We start from the raw sequence: 18221 nt of genomic DNA on the forward strand, positions 1-18221 counted from the left end.
TGGAACATAGTAACACAGAATATTATTCTGCATAATTTCAATATATAATAAACAATTCAATATATCGATTGTTAATATATAAGAAAAATATATTTACTTTGTGTAAGGGTGGTTAATATATCAACGCATTTTTGGTGGATTTCCTAAATGATGATCCAAACCCAAAGAGGCATTAGTGCCTTTTTTTTAAACCTGTTGTGAAGTATGATTTTGTTCAGCGATGTTATAATACATTTTACATGTATAGTACAGTGTGCTATTTTAAATGATTTCACTGTAACACTGGTTAAACTTAGACTGAATGCTAAAACATCACCTAATGAATTGTTCTGTGTAAAAACGGTAATATCTGTCACCATCTGCTGGTCACTTTTATTACTCCTCGTGAATGACTTGGTAAAAAGTTATTCTGCCTGTCATGGAAATAACATTTACTTGAAATAATCACGATTTTTTTTTATATATTTTTTTTACGAATACTAATAATATTATTTTGAATATAATAATGGCATGATGATTAAATGGTTAAATATGATGTTAAATCAGCCATTCATTTTTTTGTACTCATGCATGATCTTGCACACAGCTTTTTTATAATCTACACTTTTTCTAGCCCTCCTTGTCATGTTCTTGTTCAAATGAGCCACTTGTGCACATTTAGGTTGACAAAAATTACACGCTCTTAAAAACAAAAAGATCATCAACTTAATTATGGTTGCTGAACCATACAAAAGAACATTTAAAAACAATTTGTCACCTAATTGTGTAATGTGCAGCAATTAATGGACAAACTACAAATGACCAAACTACAAATAATACCACATTTCCCCATATTAACTTTTTATTTATTGTAGAATTTTTTTTGTATTTTTTTTTTAATAAAATACACATTAAAACTGTGAACAACTAAACATTTGTTTCTTTAGTTAGTTCAGTAATACCAATCATATTCAGAATTAATGGGTGAGTTGCATAAAGCCTGCACTCCTCCAATATTCTCCCTCAAAGTATTTATGAGGCCAGATACACCTTGACTGTAGAGGAGCCTATTCTCTGCAATATCTCCTGCTGCCTTCACCACATCTTCCATAGCATTTGTAACAGGCTGCCAGGAGATGGAACGTTGAGTTTGTCTCTCCAGTACAGTGACTCTTCCACGAAGAACACTCAGTAGATTTACAGCTCTTCTGACCACTTCTTGAAACGCAGCTGTGCCCTCTAGATGCTGCTTCACCTCTTCAGTCTCCTTCTGAATTTTATTCAGCACCTTACCAGTCTCTTCAATCTCATTCTGTATCTTAGAGATCCTGCATTGGTAATTAGACACTTTCATGCTGTTCTCATTCACCTGACACTCATTATTTTTTAGCTCATCTTCAGCATCCCTGATAGCCTCTGAAGCATCCACTATTGTACTTACTCCATTATAGACAATTACTGGACCTAAAGGAAAGCAAGAAATCACATCAGCCACAAAAGATGATTAGGTGTGCTCTTTAGGATGATGATAAATGTACTGTATTAGTAATCTGAAGCAGAGAATTTCTCACCTGCAATCCATCCAGCAACTGGTATCAGGGTAACACCCACTCCTGCGGCTGTTACCCATCCACCTGTCTCCTTCCTGTCTTTCTCTATTTTTAATGTATGTTTTGTTAATTTGACGTTTTTTTGGGCCTGCTTTAATGCTGCTTCAGAAGACTTTAATGATTCTTCAGCTGATTTCTTCTCAATATGTAATTTATCTTTGGCCATACATTTTTCCTTCTTCTGCTGCTCAACATTTCCCTTTTCTTTAGTAAGTCGCTCCATCCGATTATCAAAATATCCCAGTTTTTCTTTAATGGTTGTCTCTGATTTTTTCAGGTATCGCTCAGCGTGCTCAATATGTCCCCTGATTTGTTTGTAATTGGAGCATGTGTCAGTGGTGTTATCAACTTGCGCATCCAAGAGAGATATGCAGATGTTAGAGATAGAAACAATTCCCTCATTTAGAGGCCCAACAACTGCCTCCACAGACTGCAAATCCCCAACACTGTGAAGATACAATGTGAAGGTATAGAATAAGAAAAATAATCATAAACAAATATAAAAACAGCAATATTTTGTGAACAGACTAGATTTAAAAATAACTTACTCAGATAATTGGAACAGTTTTATTTCAGCTGTCATACTGAAACACAAAAAAAAAAAAAAAAGAATGATATTGTGTGTCATTAAACAGAGCTGTTGACTTCTTTAGCAAAACATTTTGGAGTTATTGTAAATATTACGTTTTTATTTCATTTAAATTCAGAACTCAAAAACAAATTCAAAGAAACAAAGCAAAAAAAAGTTGTGTAACTGGTCAAGGTAAGGCAATTGGTGAAGGATTAATTAGCAATATCACACAAGAGTGCCTTTTTCTCAGTATCAGCACATAATGGTAATATTCTGTCACAAATTTTGCCTTTGTTTTGTGATTCTTTGTTATTTCCATTTTGAGCTTTGTGTTTCTGTTTCCTTTCCCCCCTGCCTGATTGTTCTCAACTGATTTTTGTTAGCCGTATTATTATTTATTAATGCTCTGTGTTTCTCTTGTTCCTGGTCAGGTCTTGTCCTTCCATAGTGGTAGAGTTTGCATATGTGCTTGGTTCTGGTTTCCTTGGCTGTTCACAGTGTCTTGTCATCAGGGGCGTAGCCATCATTTCAGAAGTGAGGGGGACATAAATGTTGCATATATATGCATATATATATATATATACACACACACAAACACACACACACACACACACACACACACACACACACACACACACACACAGTTTGTGAACAGTATAGATTTATTATGTTTTTAAAGAGATTATAGAAATTAATACTTTTATTTAGTAAGGATGCTTTAAATTGCATGCTTGTCCTATTTACTTGCCGTTAATAAACAGAATTTGGATGTATACCCTCTCACACAGAGAGACTCTCAGCCTAACATATTCAGTACTACAGTATGCTACATGATATAAAAATACAAAAATAGCCAGGAAATGTATTTATTTCTTGTCCTACAATGAAAATAGTTCCAAAGGAAGTCAAATCATCAAGTTTACATGCCACCAAACTACACATACTGAAAGCCTGTCTGGAACAGCTTCTATTATTGGAGTGAAAAGACAGACCCCTTTGCCTCTAAAGTGATCTCCCTTAGGACACTGAAATTTTGATGTAGTAGGTCTATATTTAATGTGCAGAGGAATCTCCAAGGTGTAACCTTTTATTTTTGATGTCCAGGCATTCATTATTCCTTCTGGTTTTCAATTAACGTTATACCTTTTTTAATACCTAAATATCCAGTAGCTTATAAGTAAGAGATTACCAAAAAAAATGCAAATCGTCCTCTTGTCTAAAAGTTTCTCAGGTTTAAAACAAATCATTCTTTACATAAAAACAAAAAACTAATCAAATTATTATGGTGCTAATTAACCAAAAACATAACAAACATTTAAGATACGATATGACAATGACGACATTTCACAATTGCAAACGTACCTGAAAGTTTTATCTCGCTGTTTATTTATTTTCAAACTTAGACTATGCTTCGTCCTTGATGAGGATGGAGTGTTTGTGGGATGGAGTTAGCTGCTTTTATAGCTAACCTTGGCATCCTACTGTAAACCACGTGTTTTGCTATTATTGGGGGTCCCTTTATACAAAACGAAAATGAAACCGCGGGGCTGCAAAGTTTGTGGAAAACTAGGGGATTTCTCCTTGTACGGCTATAAAAACGCATCTGCAGCTTCATCCATTCCATCAGATCATCAACGGACCTGGTCATAAAGCATCTGGCTTTTCGACAAGGTAAGTGCAGCTTTAAACAGAAGTGATTTAAGAAGAATAATAAGATTTAAATCATTATAGCCTAACCTATAGCTTTGAGAGTTTAAGTAGCGGAAAATAATTAGACTCAAATCTATATAAAAAGTTTAAACCCTTATTCTTAAAGGGGTCATATGACGTTGCTAAAAAAAACATTATGTTGTGTATTTGGTGTAATGCAATGTGTTTATGCAGTTATTATTGTTGCTCCTCTATGCCCCGCCTTTCTGAAACGCGTCGATTTTTACAAAGCTCATCGTTCTGAAAAGGGAGGTGTGCTCTGATTGGCCAGCTATCCTTTTTTTTTTTATTTAATTTAATTTAATTTTTTATTAATGTTTATTACAAACTCTCGTGGAGGCAACAGCATAAGAAAAACAGGCAAGGCATCAACAAAATGCAGATTTGACTATGAAAAATAAAAATAAATAAATAAAATAAGGCATTCTTCTCAAAATAAATAATATGTGTTACAGGATCAAAAACATTTCAGCAGCATAACAAATAGCTTCTACAGTTTGTTTAGAATTTTTTACAAGGTTCAAGGAGGATAATTACATACAAAATTCATTTTTAAAACAGTTTACATTTGGCAATTGTTTTTTCCATTTATTTTTGTGAATGTGGTATTTACCCATAATGATGATAAAGTTAATCAAAAGTGAAAGATCCCTCGTCAGTTTAGTATATAAATAAGAATATCTTCTGTTGTAAATTGTTCAAGTTCACTAATTTTATTATTTAACCAGCTATGGACATATTGCCAAAACTTTCTACTAACTGAGCAAAGGAAGAATAAATGCTCTGTTCGTTCTGGGTTTTCATGACAAAAGTCGCAAGGGTCAACTTCAAAACCAAATCTACCCCTCAGTGTCTCCACAGATGGATAGTAGTTGTTAAGAATTTTAAATTGCATTTCTTTTACTTTGGGTGCAAATGGCCATTTGATAAATTTCCAATGTTTTTCTGCAATTGTTGGATTGTCTAATATTTTAAGTTTTATATTCCTATCATAATCATGATATATCCTTTGAAAGCTTTATTTAAATTTTTGTTATCTCATTTTTTGTCCGTAATGTTTAATTCTCCTATCGTTAAGTTTGGAAGTTTGATTTGGACATTAGAAAAACTAATTGTGTTTTTTATCAGCTGTATCAAATTCACTGGGATAGATTTACAGATTTTCTTATATTCTTTAAGAGAACATTGAATATTATTAAATTTGTTTTTTAAATCTTTGCAGCGCAATGCGCAATGCATGTTAGCAATGCATGTTAGGACAATTTAGGACAACTTGCAATGACCTAAGAGTAATGTTGTGGTAATATCCTAATATCTTTTCAACTTTTATGGGTAGTGTATTCCCCCATGGCTTGCGTCAGCACTGGTCAATGCAATGATTTCTATAAAGTGAAGCATCATCTTTTACTGTCTATGAGTTTTCCCCCAGCGTTTAGCCCCCACGTCACTAGCTCCGCCCCTGCACCATAGCCCGTGACCGGAAGAGAAAATGAGTCTTTTTGAGGGGGAGGGGAGGTCAAAGTTTTTGATTAAAGCTTACGAGGGCACATGAATTAAAAAAAAATAAAATAATGAATGTATAAATTATTTATAATAAACACTACAGTATTCCATTAAAAAATAAGAATTTAACATTTTGATTTTATGGTGACTTTAAAGGTGTTGTTGACTGGGTTTTTCTAGGCTTGATTGTGTTTATGGGGTGCAGTCTAACATGTGTTAATGCTTTGGGGGTTTTTTTTTAAAAAAGTGTTATTTTTCACATAATTTACCTTAATTCTACACCGCTCTGTCCCTTCTCTGATAAACAATGAGTTTCTGGTTTTATGAAGCCCCTCCCTCTGAAATGCGTAATGGGCTCAGATTGGTTAGCTGGCTCAGTGTGTTGTGATTCGCTAAACCGCCAGTGTGCGTCTAAAGGTCCTGCTCCTCACCTCAGCGGCATGTGCTCCGGTTGTATTGTAAACAATGGCGTCGTCAAAATTGCTTATCAATTTGAGCCCGAATGAGATGAAGAGGACATTAGTGAAGAGGATCGCGCATAACCTGTGCAAACATACAGTTCTTAATGGAATGTTTTTTGTTTGTTGTTGTCTCATACTTTTAGATATGCTGTTATTTGTAAATGCTACTGCTCATGTTAGCTTTTAATATAGGGTTTTATCCTGATTTACGCTTTAATACAGCACAGCAACCGCATTCGCGTCCATGTTTAACGAAAACAAAAGAAAACAAGGAAAAAGGGGCAGGAATACGCAAACTATTCCTGAAAACATTGAAGGTTAACAATCAACAAAAATAGTTCCTAGAGCTATTGTATGACCTCTCCATAGAGTACACTAATTTGTATCCATCTTTAAAACACTCTACTCATTTATGCTTTTGAATCATAAACATCAACATCTGTTACATTAACTAGGCTATTATTATGTTTCCCTCTAGGCAATGTTCAGTATTTATTGTTGCTCTTACACACATAAAATAAAATGCTCCAAATTCACCACCATTACTGATATGCATCCACTGACAAAGAGCTTTCACATTGATACAGACAACAGAATTGTGTCAATGCAATAAATGTGAAGAATAATTCTTCAAACTAAGAGGTAAAAAAAATCTTAAACTGCTTGAGCTGCAAATGCTCTGCATGCCAAAGCATTTGAGAGAATGAGTTTGTGGACTGGCTAATTAATAGAACATTGCTTTACATTTTCCTTTTTTTATTTGCTTACAATACATAGCTTACATAATAAAATTATGGGAATATGTATAAAGCTGTTCGTAAATAATTTATTTGTCGAACAATGGTAATTTTCTGCGAATCTGTACCAGTTAATGATTCAGGTGAGCACTATGGTGCCTGCACTTTGTGAATCATCTTTATTGTTCCACATTCTCTTTGGTTTGTTGACCACTGTCCATGAATTGCTCATCCAGGTGGAAAAATGTGCTGTTGGTGTCAGATCTCAGTTACTGAAAATCACAGAAAAATATTGTAACTGAATATTTTCATGTTTTCTCAAAGTAGGCCTATTTTGAAAGGACACAATATTTGGCAACATTCTTGAGCAAATTGATCAAAGTGGACATTTCTGAAGATTTTATTATTTAAGTTTTACAAACTAGATAAAGTGATATTTGTATAATTCTTTTTTTAAATTTTGTCTTGATTTTGAGCAGGAACAGGAAAATCATGGATTCTGCAATTTCAAAATCTACTCAAAGCCTTACCACTGCTGAGGACATGAGGAATGAAACCAAACTTATGATGCAGCCCTATGCCAACTGGGAAGAGTATCTGACTCCAGCACCTCTATCAATAGCCATCCTGGGAGAGCTGGTATTCATCTCATCCTCAACAGATTTCTCTATCAATAAAAATCCACCTAAAGATGGCTATCAATTCATCAAATACCCTCATTCCTTTCGCGCTTGTCTCATGCAAGTGTGTAACTCTGGCTGGACGGCATTTAATGAAGCCCATACGAGTATGGATCAGATTCGCCTCCATACTGCCCAAGTTCCAGATTACATGAAAACTGCTGTGAAGATTCTGTTCCAAGGCAATGATGAAGTTGTCAAAGCTCATCTTCCTGATCAGCTGAACAATATCAGAGTCATTGCAGATGAATGTCTGAAGTTGTCTGATGCAACTGAAAAGCGTTTCACTGATGTCATTAAAATCATTCAAGAACTGCTGGAAGCTTGTGTGAATGCAGAGCACTTCTATGGGGAAGAGATGGAAACAATCAAGAAGAAGCTGGAAGAGAGCAAACTGAGGGAGGAGTCAGCTATAGAAACCAAGAGAAGGACTGAGAAGGCAGTGAGTGCCATGGAGAAGGAACTGGATCAGGCTCATGAGAGCTACAAGAAAGCTCTGGATTCTCTCCCTAGTGGATGGAACATGATTGGTATGGATTTGGTTGGTGGGATAACACAGAGCATTACAGGCTTGATTAATGGAGTGATATCTGTTATTGCTCACCCAGTGAGAAACATGTGTTCTGCAACAACAAAGATAGCTGATACTTGGAGCAACATTAGAGATCAGGACAGTGTAAGAGACGTGGTTGCTGACATTAATGCATATAGTAAATCTGCTGAAATTTTAAAATGTGTCCAGAATATCAAGCAGCTGATGAATGTGGAAAGTGAGGATGATGACATTGACTGGAAAAAACTATACGATCAGAAGAACAAAAATACAAAAAGTGATTTCATAAACAGACAGTTCAAAAGAATCACTGATGATTTAAAGGAAATCCCTGGGTGCCCAGCAAAGAAGCAAGCTCAGAAATTGTGCAAAAAGGGCATGGAAATATGCAGCCAGCTGGAAAAATATGCACCAGATGGCAAATGTGACAAAGACATAAGCACTAAAATAATACAAGATGTCTTGGATCTGATCGAGTCAACTCAAATTTTTGATTGCAAAAGCAAAGACATCACAAATTCTCCAGCCATTTCTCCAACACCTCCAATGATGTATAAAGAAGGAAACAAGTCAGAGAACATGAGTCCTTCTCAGAAGGCCACAGAGAATGCACGATTCTCCATAGAGCAGAACCGAGCTCAGCTGAACAAGACAAGAGAGACTTATGAGAAGTGTGTGGAGAACCTAGAGAAGAACCACAAGGAACTAACTGAAATCCTTGTCACTATGAGAAATTGTGAACTGAAAGAGATCGACTTCAGAACTACTATAGAGATGCTGGTCAAAGGAATGGATGCCATGGGGAGAGTGAAGGAGCAATGGGAGAAGATGGTTCACTTCTTTCAGATGGTTTCCAACATTGTGAAAACCAGCCTGAGCAAAACTCTCACAAACTTTGTCTCAACATCAGAGAAAACACAAGCCCTCTCCTACGATGCAAAGCTCTTCTCAAAAGATCTGCTGTACACTCAAGCCTTCCAAGCCTGTAACATCGCTAGTTTGGTCCATATGATCTCTGGAACATACACAGATGTTTCCAACAAGTACCTGATGGACCGCGTCAGTTCACTGGGCAAACTAATGGTCATGGATAAAAGTAAACCAGAATTTGAATGTGAGCGACAACAGCTCCAGAACTCCTGTGACGAGGCACAGAGAGGCATTTTAAGGCTTGTCCTGAAGAATAAAGAGGACTTTGACAGGAAGAGCACAGCAAGACTTGAAAGGATCGATCAAGAGTTGCTTGCCATTCTACCTGCTGCTCCTCCTGAAAAAATCAAGAGAATTGAAGAAGCTATTCAAGCTGGATTCAGTGAGGAAGAAGAAGCATCATACATCTGAGAGAATCTACCAATTATTTTACAAGCATGCCAAGTACAAAATAATACTTCCATAGTTAACATTAAAGCTTTGCTGTCCAGTAGCATGTAACAGTCACATGACAGCTCAGTTTAGATTATAGTATTGTTAATATCCAAAATTAGTCTTTATAACAGTATAAAATGTATTATCATTTTAATCAACAAACAAAGCAAATTCATTGAAAAGAAACATCATCTTATATAGATAAGTGTTTGTAGTAGTTGTAGTAGTATCTGCATTAATCTGATACTGAGATTTTTAACACCCTCTCAATCCAAATCAGATGAAGTTTATGTGTGTACAGAGATATAAAGCTCAACTGTACTTTGTTTCTGTGTTTAAATTTTAATATCATATTATACAATCATAATCATATTATATGTTCAGCTAGAAAATGATTCTTAAATAACACTCTGCATGAATATGCATGATCTTTATGGAAAGTGAAAGTGACAGGAAATATTTGCTTTTAATAAATCTGTTTTTTTTTTAAACTTGTTAGTTAGAAGAAAAATATGTAGAATGTTTTTTTTTCTTTTTCCTTAGTATTAAGTTAATAAAGCATTTCAGTTGGCTGTGCATGAGTTGTCCTTGAATGTAGATAATGTCCATGAAAAGACAATAAAAACAATACTGCTACTACTCTACTATTTACTGTTGCTTTGTTACTGTATCTCCTACTGCTTTTACTTTTCTAGGCCAACTTAGAATGTAAAAAAAAAAAAAAACTTTTTTAAAACTCACTGATTTTAATAACAAAATCCCTCTGCATTTTTATTTATAGTGTAAATATATACTTAATATGCCTACATACTGTACATAGAGTGTGCATGTTGACAAACTGCTGTACACTCCCCTGCACACTGAACATGAAAAACACACAAGAACATAGTGTTCTTTTACTTACATGAGAGAAAACTTAAGTATGTAAAGTGTGTAACTCTGGTTGGTGGGCATTTAATGAGGCTCATACAAGCATGGATCAGATTCACCTCCAATTTTAAATGCTGCTCATCTCTGCAAGCGCTGAGTTTGAGTCGCTTATACCGTGCATTTGAAAAAGCAACACGCAGCTTCCCAAACGTAATGAGAAGCGTTTAAAAACCTGAAGTCCAACAAAAGAGAACATTTAATAACATCATTTTACTCCACAACATCAGTCAAAAGTTTGAAATAACTTCATTTTCTGATCTGATGTGGCTTCTTATGACACAGTGAGGCAGAAAATACTGTAATAAAGGCTTTGTTGATTAGCAATGGACTACAATTTTACTTTATTATAATGAAAATACCCAAGATGGATTGAAGAATACAGACAAACCATATATTGTAGCAGTTGTGTGTTTATTCTTTATGTTTAATCAGTTCAAGTGTTTCAATCTTCTTTTTATTCAGTCACAGTGATAGCAATGCCTTTGTCCATATTATGGATTTCCTGGAGCGTCGTGAGTTCTATTACTTTTGTGATGCATATGTGGAGTTTCAGCATGAATGAAACAGACATTATATGTATATAGCACTCAGTGATGCGCATTCAGTCCTATTTTGGGTATAAATAGAAAAAATAATACTTCTCTAAAGAAATGGCCTGTATAGAAATGACAAGAGTTGCCCCCCCCCCCCCACAGCGGATGCATAAAAGGCTCACAGCCTATTTCATATTAAAGATATGCACTCTGTTTTTGATTTTACATACTTACTGATAAAAATTAAGAATTGCTGTCAAAGATTTTTTATCATAACAGTATAATATTACGTACAGTTAAAGGCTGCCTGTATGTTAGCAACCCTGCAGATTGAAAAAAAAAACAACAATAACAAAAAAACAATAGTTTTCTGTGTTTTCTATATATTTCCTGAATGCACTGAAAGTCGCTTTGGATAAAAGCATCTGCTAAATGCATAAATGTAAATATTCAGTAAAATAAAATTAGTATTGTTATTATCTTATATTTTTTCTATCTAATTCTTTTGATAATTTGTTTTAAAAATAGCATTTTAAATCACAAATTTTTACAATTTTAACCAGAAAAATGTCAAAGCCACCTGTGAGCGGTTGTTCAGAATTCAGTTTAATTTCTTGCCATAATGCAGCCATCTGTCACACAGTATTTTTGAGAAAATGCTTCTGTGTGCTTAATTTAAGCTACTTAAATGAAAATAGCACTCTGTTATTGCAATGCTAAACTTGTTGCAGTTTTGCACTTTGACTTTTGACAGTCTGAGATATTTGTATATTGTGTTAAACACTGTTAATGAGTATAATCAGATGCAGTGTGTTAGTATTTGGGTGAGGGTGTATTAGTGGGTGGAGCTGTAGGATCTGGCGCTGATGTTGAGGCTGACTCTGTGGGAAGGCAATGGTTAAACAGACTTCAAAGAAACAATAAATTGCTCTAAAGTATCATTAGGAAGGCAAAGGTACATTAATTGACACAAATGTAACTGCCTGTTAAAAGATCACCTTTGAAATTAAATGAATGAAAGAAATGTTCCGTGGAGAAAAAAGTATGTCTATAATAAAAATAAAATTTATACTGCCTGTCATGAAAATGAATATTTACTTGAGATAATTATCAAGTTCAAATTCAATCATTTCTCTTTTATCATGGTGGTGATGACATTTATTAGTAGTGGTAATAAGCTGTTATACAGTATATTGTATAATAATAATGATTATAAATACATTTACTGTAATAGCATTAATATTTCTGTTAATACACTAAACAAAATTCTAAATGCAACACCTTTGTTTTTGCCCCCATTTTTCATGAGCTGAACTCAAAGATCTAAGACTTTTTCTATGTACACAAAAGGCCTATTTCTCTCAAATATTGTTCACAAATCTGTGTTAGTGAGCACTTCTCATTTGCTGAGATAATCCATCAACCTTGCAGGTGTGGCATATCAAGATGCTGATTAGACAGCATGATTATTGCACAGGTGTGCCTTAGGCTGGCTACAATAAAAAGCCACTCTAAAATGTGCAGTTTTACTGTATTGGGGGGTCCGAAAACCAGTCAGTATCTGGTGTGACCACCATTTGCCTCACGCAGTGCAAGTTGTTGGATATTGGCAGGAACTGGAACACGCTGTTGTATACGCCGATCCAGAGCATCCCAAACATGCTCAATGGGTGACACGTCCGGTGAGTATGCTGGCGATGCAATAACTGGGATGTTTTCAGCTTCCAGGAATTGTGTACAGATCCTTGCAACATAGGGCCGTGCATTATCATGCTGCAACATGAGGTGATGGTCGCGGATGAATGGCACAACAATGGGCTTCAGGATCTCGTCATGGTATCTCGTCATGGTGCATTTAGAATGCCATCAATAAAATGCATCTGTGTTCGTTGTCCATAACATACGCCTGCCCATACCATAACCCCACAACCACCATGGATAACTCGATCCACAACGTTGACATCAGCAAACCTCTCACCCACATGATGCCATACACACTGTCTGCCATCTGCCCTGTACAGTGAAAACCAGGATTCATCTGTTAAGAAAACACCTCTCCAAAGTGGCAGATGCCACTTGTGAGCACTTAAGTCGGTTACAATGACGAACTGCAATCAGGTCGAGACCCTGATGAGGACGACAAACATGCAGATGAGCTTCCCTGAGATGGTTTCTAACAGTTTGTGCAGAAATTCATTGGTTATGAAAACCGATTGTTGCAGCAGCTGTCCGGGTGGCTGGTTTCAGAGGATCTTGGAGGTGAAGATGCTGGATGTGGAGGTCCTGGGCTGGTGTGGTTACACGTGGTCTGCAGTTGTGGGGCAGGTTGGATGTACTGCCAAATTCTCTGAAACGCCTTTGGAGACGGCTTATGGTAGAGAAATTAACATTCGATTCATGGGCAACAGCTCTGGTGCATATTCCTGCAGTCAGCATGCCAATTGCACGCTCCCTCAAAATTTGCGACATCTGTGGCATTGTGCTGTGTGATAAAACTGCACATTTTAGAGTAGCCTTTTATTGTGCCAGCCTAAGGCACACCTGTGCAATAATCATGCTGTCTAATCAGCATCTTGATATGCCACACCTGTGAGGTGGATGGATTATCTCGGCCAAGGAGAAGTGCTCACTAACACAGATTCAGACAGATATGTGAACAATATTTGAGAGAAATAGGCCTTTTGTGTACATAGAAAAAGTCAAAGTTAAAGTAACATTACAAAACTATTTGTCATCTACTTGCAGTAGGTCTATTTGTGCATCCACTAGTGCAGGGGTTCCCAAACTTTTCCATTCCACGACCCACCTAGACAAGTATAATTTATTTCATGACCCACCAAAATATTTGAGATTAAAAAAACAGTTGACATTAAGATTAATCTTAATTTAAAGGTTTAATATGGCAGAAATTAAGTATTTAAGAAAAATAACCATTTTATTTTATAGTACAACCGTAAAATTTCACTACTAATATTTACGTTTTAATTTCCTAGTTTATTTTCTTAATTTACAGATGTTAAACTATGAATTATGTCCATAAAAACTCGAAACAGCTCACTCTGGTGAACTGTAATCCGCACTGCGAGTCTTGTTAAACTCATCGCGGGGTTCAGTGCAGAAAATGCATTCATGATCCTTCCGTGTGTGTAGGGGAGAGCGGAGCACAACTCAACACTTTTTTTAGCAAAGCATAAGAAGCGAAGCAGAACTATCTACAACAGTTTGGAGATTAAAATAATTGTGAAATAATTGTAAAAATAATGAACAGATGTGTCTTATTTTAAATAAACACTAAAAACTGAGATGACTTCAGTCAGAAATTTACTTTTGCAATGGTTAAATAAATGTTCAGCAACATCTTCAAAAGATTTGTGAACTTTGGCACTTTTTTTTTGTCTTTAAAGATGATATGGCAAATACGAAATTTTGTACATTTTGTAATGCTAACTTGTGGAAATGTTTAAATCTTGTAGTGTTACAATTAACCCCACGTTTGTGCCCCGCTCACCCCTTAGCCTTCATGTCAAATGCTTTTCATAGATCGTTTCCTTATTGGTAGATAGCCAAATGCATATGAAGAAAGATTCAATTAGATGATGATCAGTAATAGCTGTCATGTTCAAAATTAATGGGTGAGTTGCATAAAGCCTGCAGTCCTTCAATATTCTCCCTCAAAGTATTTATGAGTGAAAGTGACAAAAAAGTGAAAGTGACGTGACATTCAGCCAAGTATGGTGACCCATACTCAGAATTTGTGCTCTGCATTTAACCCATCCGAAGTGCACACACACAGAGCAGTGAACACACACACACTGTGAACACACACCCCGGAGCAGTGGGCAGCCATTTATGCTGCGGCGCCCGGGGGAGCAGTTGGGGTTCAGTGCCTTGCTCAAGGGCACCTAAGTCGTGGTATTGAGGGAGGGGAGAGAGAGCGCTGTACATTCACTCCCCCCACCCACAATTCCTGCCGGCCCGAGACTCGAACTCACAACCCTTCGATCGTTAACCACAAACAATAACCATAAAGCCACTACATACCCAAATATGAGGCCAGATACACCTTGACTGTAGAGGAGCCGATTCTCTGAAACATTTTCTGCTGCCTTCACCACATTTTCCATAGCATTTATAACAGTCTGCCAGGAGATGGAACGTTGAGTTTGTCTCTCAGTGACTCTTCCACTAAGAACACTCAGTAGATTTACAGCTCTTCTGACCACTTATTGAAATGCAGTGGTGTCTTCTAGATGCTGCTTCACCTCTTCAATCTCCCTCTGAATTTTATTCAGCACCTTACCAGTCTCTTCAATCTCATTATGTTCCTAGAGATCCTGGATTGGTAATTAGTCACTTTCTTGCTGTTCTCATTCACCTGACACTCATTTTCTTTAAGCTCATCTTCAGCATCCCTGATAGTCTTTGAAGCCTCATTTATTAAGCATGCTCCCTTTAATGACTGGACTAAGCAAACACACAATTATTTGTTACATTTAACAAATAATCTTTAAAACCAACAAGCCAACTATGAGGGTCTATGGACCATTTCCCCGAAATGCAACCAGCACCTCAAAAAGACAGAACAGGCCTCTAGTTCCATGGCAACCAAAGACAAATCAACTGATAACACTAGTTTTATTGCCCATAGGAATGAGGGCAGAGCAACACTCACTACATTTCCTCATAGGATAGACACATAATGCCATAGAAATGGACTCTCCCCTATTCATTCATATCCCCAGGTCATTGTGAATATTATTACGGTTCTTGTATATTGTCTTTTGTATTGTACACTGTTTGGTTACACATGTTTGGTCTCTATGAATTCGTATTCCTATGATCTAAATGAGAGTGTATTTTATACGTTGATACCTACCCAGAGGAGTGACCTCATCAGAACTTAAAAGGCCTCACATCAGTGACCGCCTCCAGTCTGTGGTTCTGTTAGATTCTGAGAAGATGAGGATGCTGAGCTAGAAATCTTTTGGACCCCTATAAGTTCATGCCAGGCTGTGGCCTTGTCTTTCCATTCCCCAAAGATCCTCAGATTTCAGCTGATGTCTCTCTAGCTCTGCGCTCTTCTCTCATCACCTTCATCTGGGAGAAAACTCTCTCAATCCCCTCCAGGTCAACACCACCAAATAATGAAACCATCAAGACTTTTATCCGAGACTGCATTCGGACACTCGTTCTATGACTAATGCAATGCAAGTATCGTACATTTAACTAAACAAAACAGAGCTTTAGTAAAAGCTGTAGTGTAGACCCAGCTGTAAAACAGCATTCTCTGGTTTCTCTAATGGTTGCATTCATCCACTTCAACTCCCCTTTGAATGTATGTTTGTTTGTTTAGACTAGTTTAGTTAATAAAACTTTTGTGCACAAGTAAATTACACTGAATGTTCGCTGGACAAACAGATTAGTTGATGGCAATATTAATTCTGCTACAGTTACTACTGGTGTCCGCAACTACACTTGATACACAGAGGTACAGTAAGTGCACACAACAGCAGGATTATTGAGAATCAGGCAGGTGAAAGCAAGACAACAGATCCATGGTGAGTATTCTGAGAATGGTTGGGGTTTTAGGTTCTTGGGTTTGGATTATGGATGAACGAGTCCCTTTCTTTTCACAGGAATGCCATGGGAACGATGGAGTGTGGGAGCAATGTAGCACGGAGAGCAGATCGTTGGAGGAGCTTGGAGGTAAGTGAACACAGGTAGGAATTAGGTAAGTCTGCATAACAACAGTTAGACCAGACTCTGGGTGTTTCTCAATTATTGCAATAAACCAAAAATTTAGACAACTGTTACGAGGCTTTAATATGTCATGCGTTTTATTAGACAGGTGACGACCACACAGAGTAGCATTATAACAGAACTTTCAAATGTATCTAGTATGATAAAACAGCGATGCTTTACCCCACATACACACGACTGGAAAGAGTGGAAGCGGTCGACTGTGGCATAATAAAAGTTCCGCTGATTTTGAGCTGCGTGTTGCGCTTGTTCAGCGGCCTTGTTTCGCTTCAACGGCTTTCAGCCTCACCCTGCTTCATTCTACTACACTAAATCATTAGCTCATCCATGAACATGATTTCTGCCCGAGTCCCATCGGATTGCATTGGCTGTGGGGATGAAGACCACAACTCCAATGATTCCTCACGGTGTCATCAAACTACGCCTTTGATTTTTTGTTTTGTTTTGAATACTTGTCCTCTTGTGGCGAAAAATTACATATTGTGCCTTTAACAAAGCTTTACTGGGAAAGTGAACATTACATTAAAATAATATGTATAAGACAATGAAGAAATGTGTATGCATGTGTTTTAACATATACCTAACAATTTAACGTACTGAGTACACACAAACACAGGCTTTGTGCAAACCAGTCCTTCCTACAAAACTTTCCAAAAGCAGTTTAGAACTGTGTTAAAACTACTACAACCATGCAAAGTAACTAATGTTTTGGGGTCCAACAGTGAAGAAATAACAACAGCTGATGGAACGGCAACGGTGATCTGATGTAAACTGTTAACTGCCATAGCCAAAGAGTGCAAAAATCACTAAGCAGCAGCAACACCGAGAGGACGGTGAAACATCCGATCATTTATCAATAAGTCTAAAAACCTAGACCAACCAGGTAAAATATACTCACCTTTTAATCTGTCACATAGTAGCAACTACGGCAAATTAGCTGTACTACCATAGTAGACCATTACAATGTACACGTCACAAAGTAGCAGTTAAAGTCGTGCATGCGCAATCGCACATTCTTTGCCATTGCCATTCTTCTTCTTCTTCTTTAGTTTTTTGGCGCATAACAGTCTAAATGTATAGCACCACCTACAGTACATTGCTGTTGTGCAGTCATGTAAGCTATTATCTTCAAAATGACTTATGAATAAAAAATAAATAAAAATAAAATTATAATAATAATTATACTTCTTCATAAATTTGAAACTTTACCAGATTCCCAGGTTCTGGCGCTGCGTCTCCAGCTCCTCCAGAACACTTCCCTGGTTCCCTAAAATCCAGATCAGATGACAGCATCCCTGTTTGATTTTAAATCCTCTCGCTCAACCCTGTACTATACATTTATTTTATTAGCAGCCTATATCCTACTCTCTTTATTAAACCAATATCCTAACAAATACCCCAAATCCTTATGTACCTTTCCCTTTTTAAGAATGTTATCAATTCCTTTCTTTCTTCGTCATATTTTTTTACAATTGTATATTACTGTTTCTTTTTCCCCACAATACTCACATAAACCATTCTCGTGTACTCCAGTAATAAATAGTGATGCATACAGTCCTGTGTGTCCAAGCCTCATCCTTGTTATAATGACTTGTTCCCACCTGCTTCTACCACTAATGTTTCGTTTATTATTAACATTTTTAATTATATTAAATAAATGCCTCCCCTTATTATCTGAATTCCATATTTCTTGCCAGACCTTTCAAATATTTTCCATAATTATAGTTTTGACTTCACCTTTACTTAAAGGAACATTAACTTCTACTTCTTCCTTTTTTAAAGCATCTTTAGCCAATTCATCAGCTGTTTCATTTCCCATTATGCCCACA

At 36.6% G+C, this 18221-nt stretch overlaps 2 protein-coding genes across 5 annotated transcripts; one reads left to right on the forward strand and one right to left on the reverse strand.

Moving 5' to 3' along the window:
* Positions 1–176: 176 nt before the first annotated feature.
* Positions 177–17434, reverse strand: LOC109075388. 3 transcript variants are annotated; one of them, XM_042740681.1, is made up of 4 exons: positions 17291–17434; positions 2138–2173; positions 1551–2035; positions 177–1443 (listed from the first exon to the last, which is right to left on the reverse strand). In XM_042740681.1, exons 2-4 carry the CDS (start codon positions 2170–2172, stop codon positions 932–934), a joined length of 1032 nt encoding a protein of 343 aa, XP_042596615.1. In that variant the 5' UTR covers position 2173; positions 17291–17434; the 3' UTR covers positions 177–931. The 3 variants fall into 3 exon arrangements, with proteins under 3 accessions (XP_042596615.1, XP_018946843.1, XP_042596614.1); XM_019091298.2 differs by lacking the exon at positions 17291–17434 and adding an exon at positions 3523–3660; XM_042740680.1 differs by lacking the exon at positions 17291–17434 and having other exon boundaries at positions 2138–3561.
* Positions 3694–9813, forward strand: LOC109075371. 2 transcript variants are annotated; one of them, XM_019091283.2, is made up of 2 exons: positions 3694–3831; positions 7051–9813. In XM_019091283.2, the coding sequence occupies exon 2, from the start codon at positions 7064–7066 to the stop codon at positions 9143–9145; it is 2082 nt and encodes a 693-aa protein (XP_018946828.1). In that variant the 5' UTR covers positions 3694–3831; positions 7051–7063; the 3' UTR covers positions 9146–9813. The 2 variants fall into 2 exon arrangements, with proteins under 2 accessions (XP_018946828.1, XP_018946834.1); XM_019091289.2 differs by having other exon boundaries at positions 3751–3831; positions 7048–9813.
* Positions 17435–18221: the final 787 nt, after the last annotated feature.

The sequence above is a fragment of the Cyprinus carpio genome, chromosome B16, assembly GCF_018340385.1.
Source record: "Cyprinus carpio isolate SPL01 chromosome B16, ASM1834038v1, whole genome shotgun sequence".
Lineage (NCBI taxonomy): Eukaryota > Metazoa > Chordata > Actinopteri > Cypriniformes > Cyprinidae > Cyprinus > Cyprinus carpio.

Bases quoted from the DNA above. Each gene is read 5' to 3' on its own strand.
- LOC109075388 (XM_042740680.1), bottom strand. From the start codon at position 2,217: ATGACACACAATATCATTCTTTTTTTTTTTTTTTTGTGTTTCAGTATG. The intron at 2,036-2,137 runs GTAAGTTATTTT...GTATCTTCACAG, and splicing joins AAACTGTTCCAATTATCTGA to TGTTGGGGATTTGCAGTCTG. The intron at 1,444-1,550 runs GTGAGAAATTCT...GCTTTCCTTTAG, and splicing joins AGTTGCTGGATGGATTGCAG to GTCCAGTAATTGTCTATAAT.
- LOC109075371 (XM_019091283.2), top strand. From the start codon at position 7,064: ATGGATTCTGCAATTTCAAAATCTACTCAAAGCCTTACCACTGCTGAG.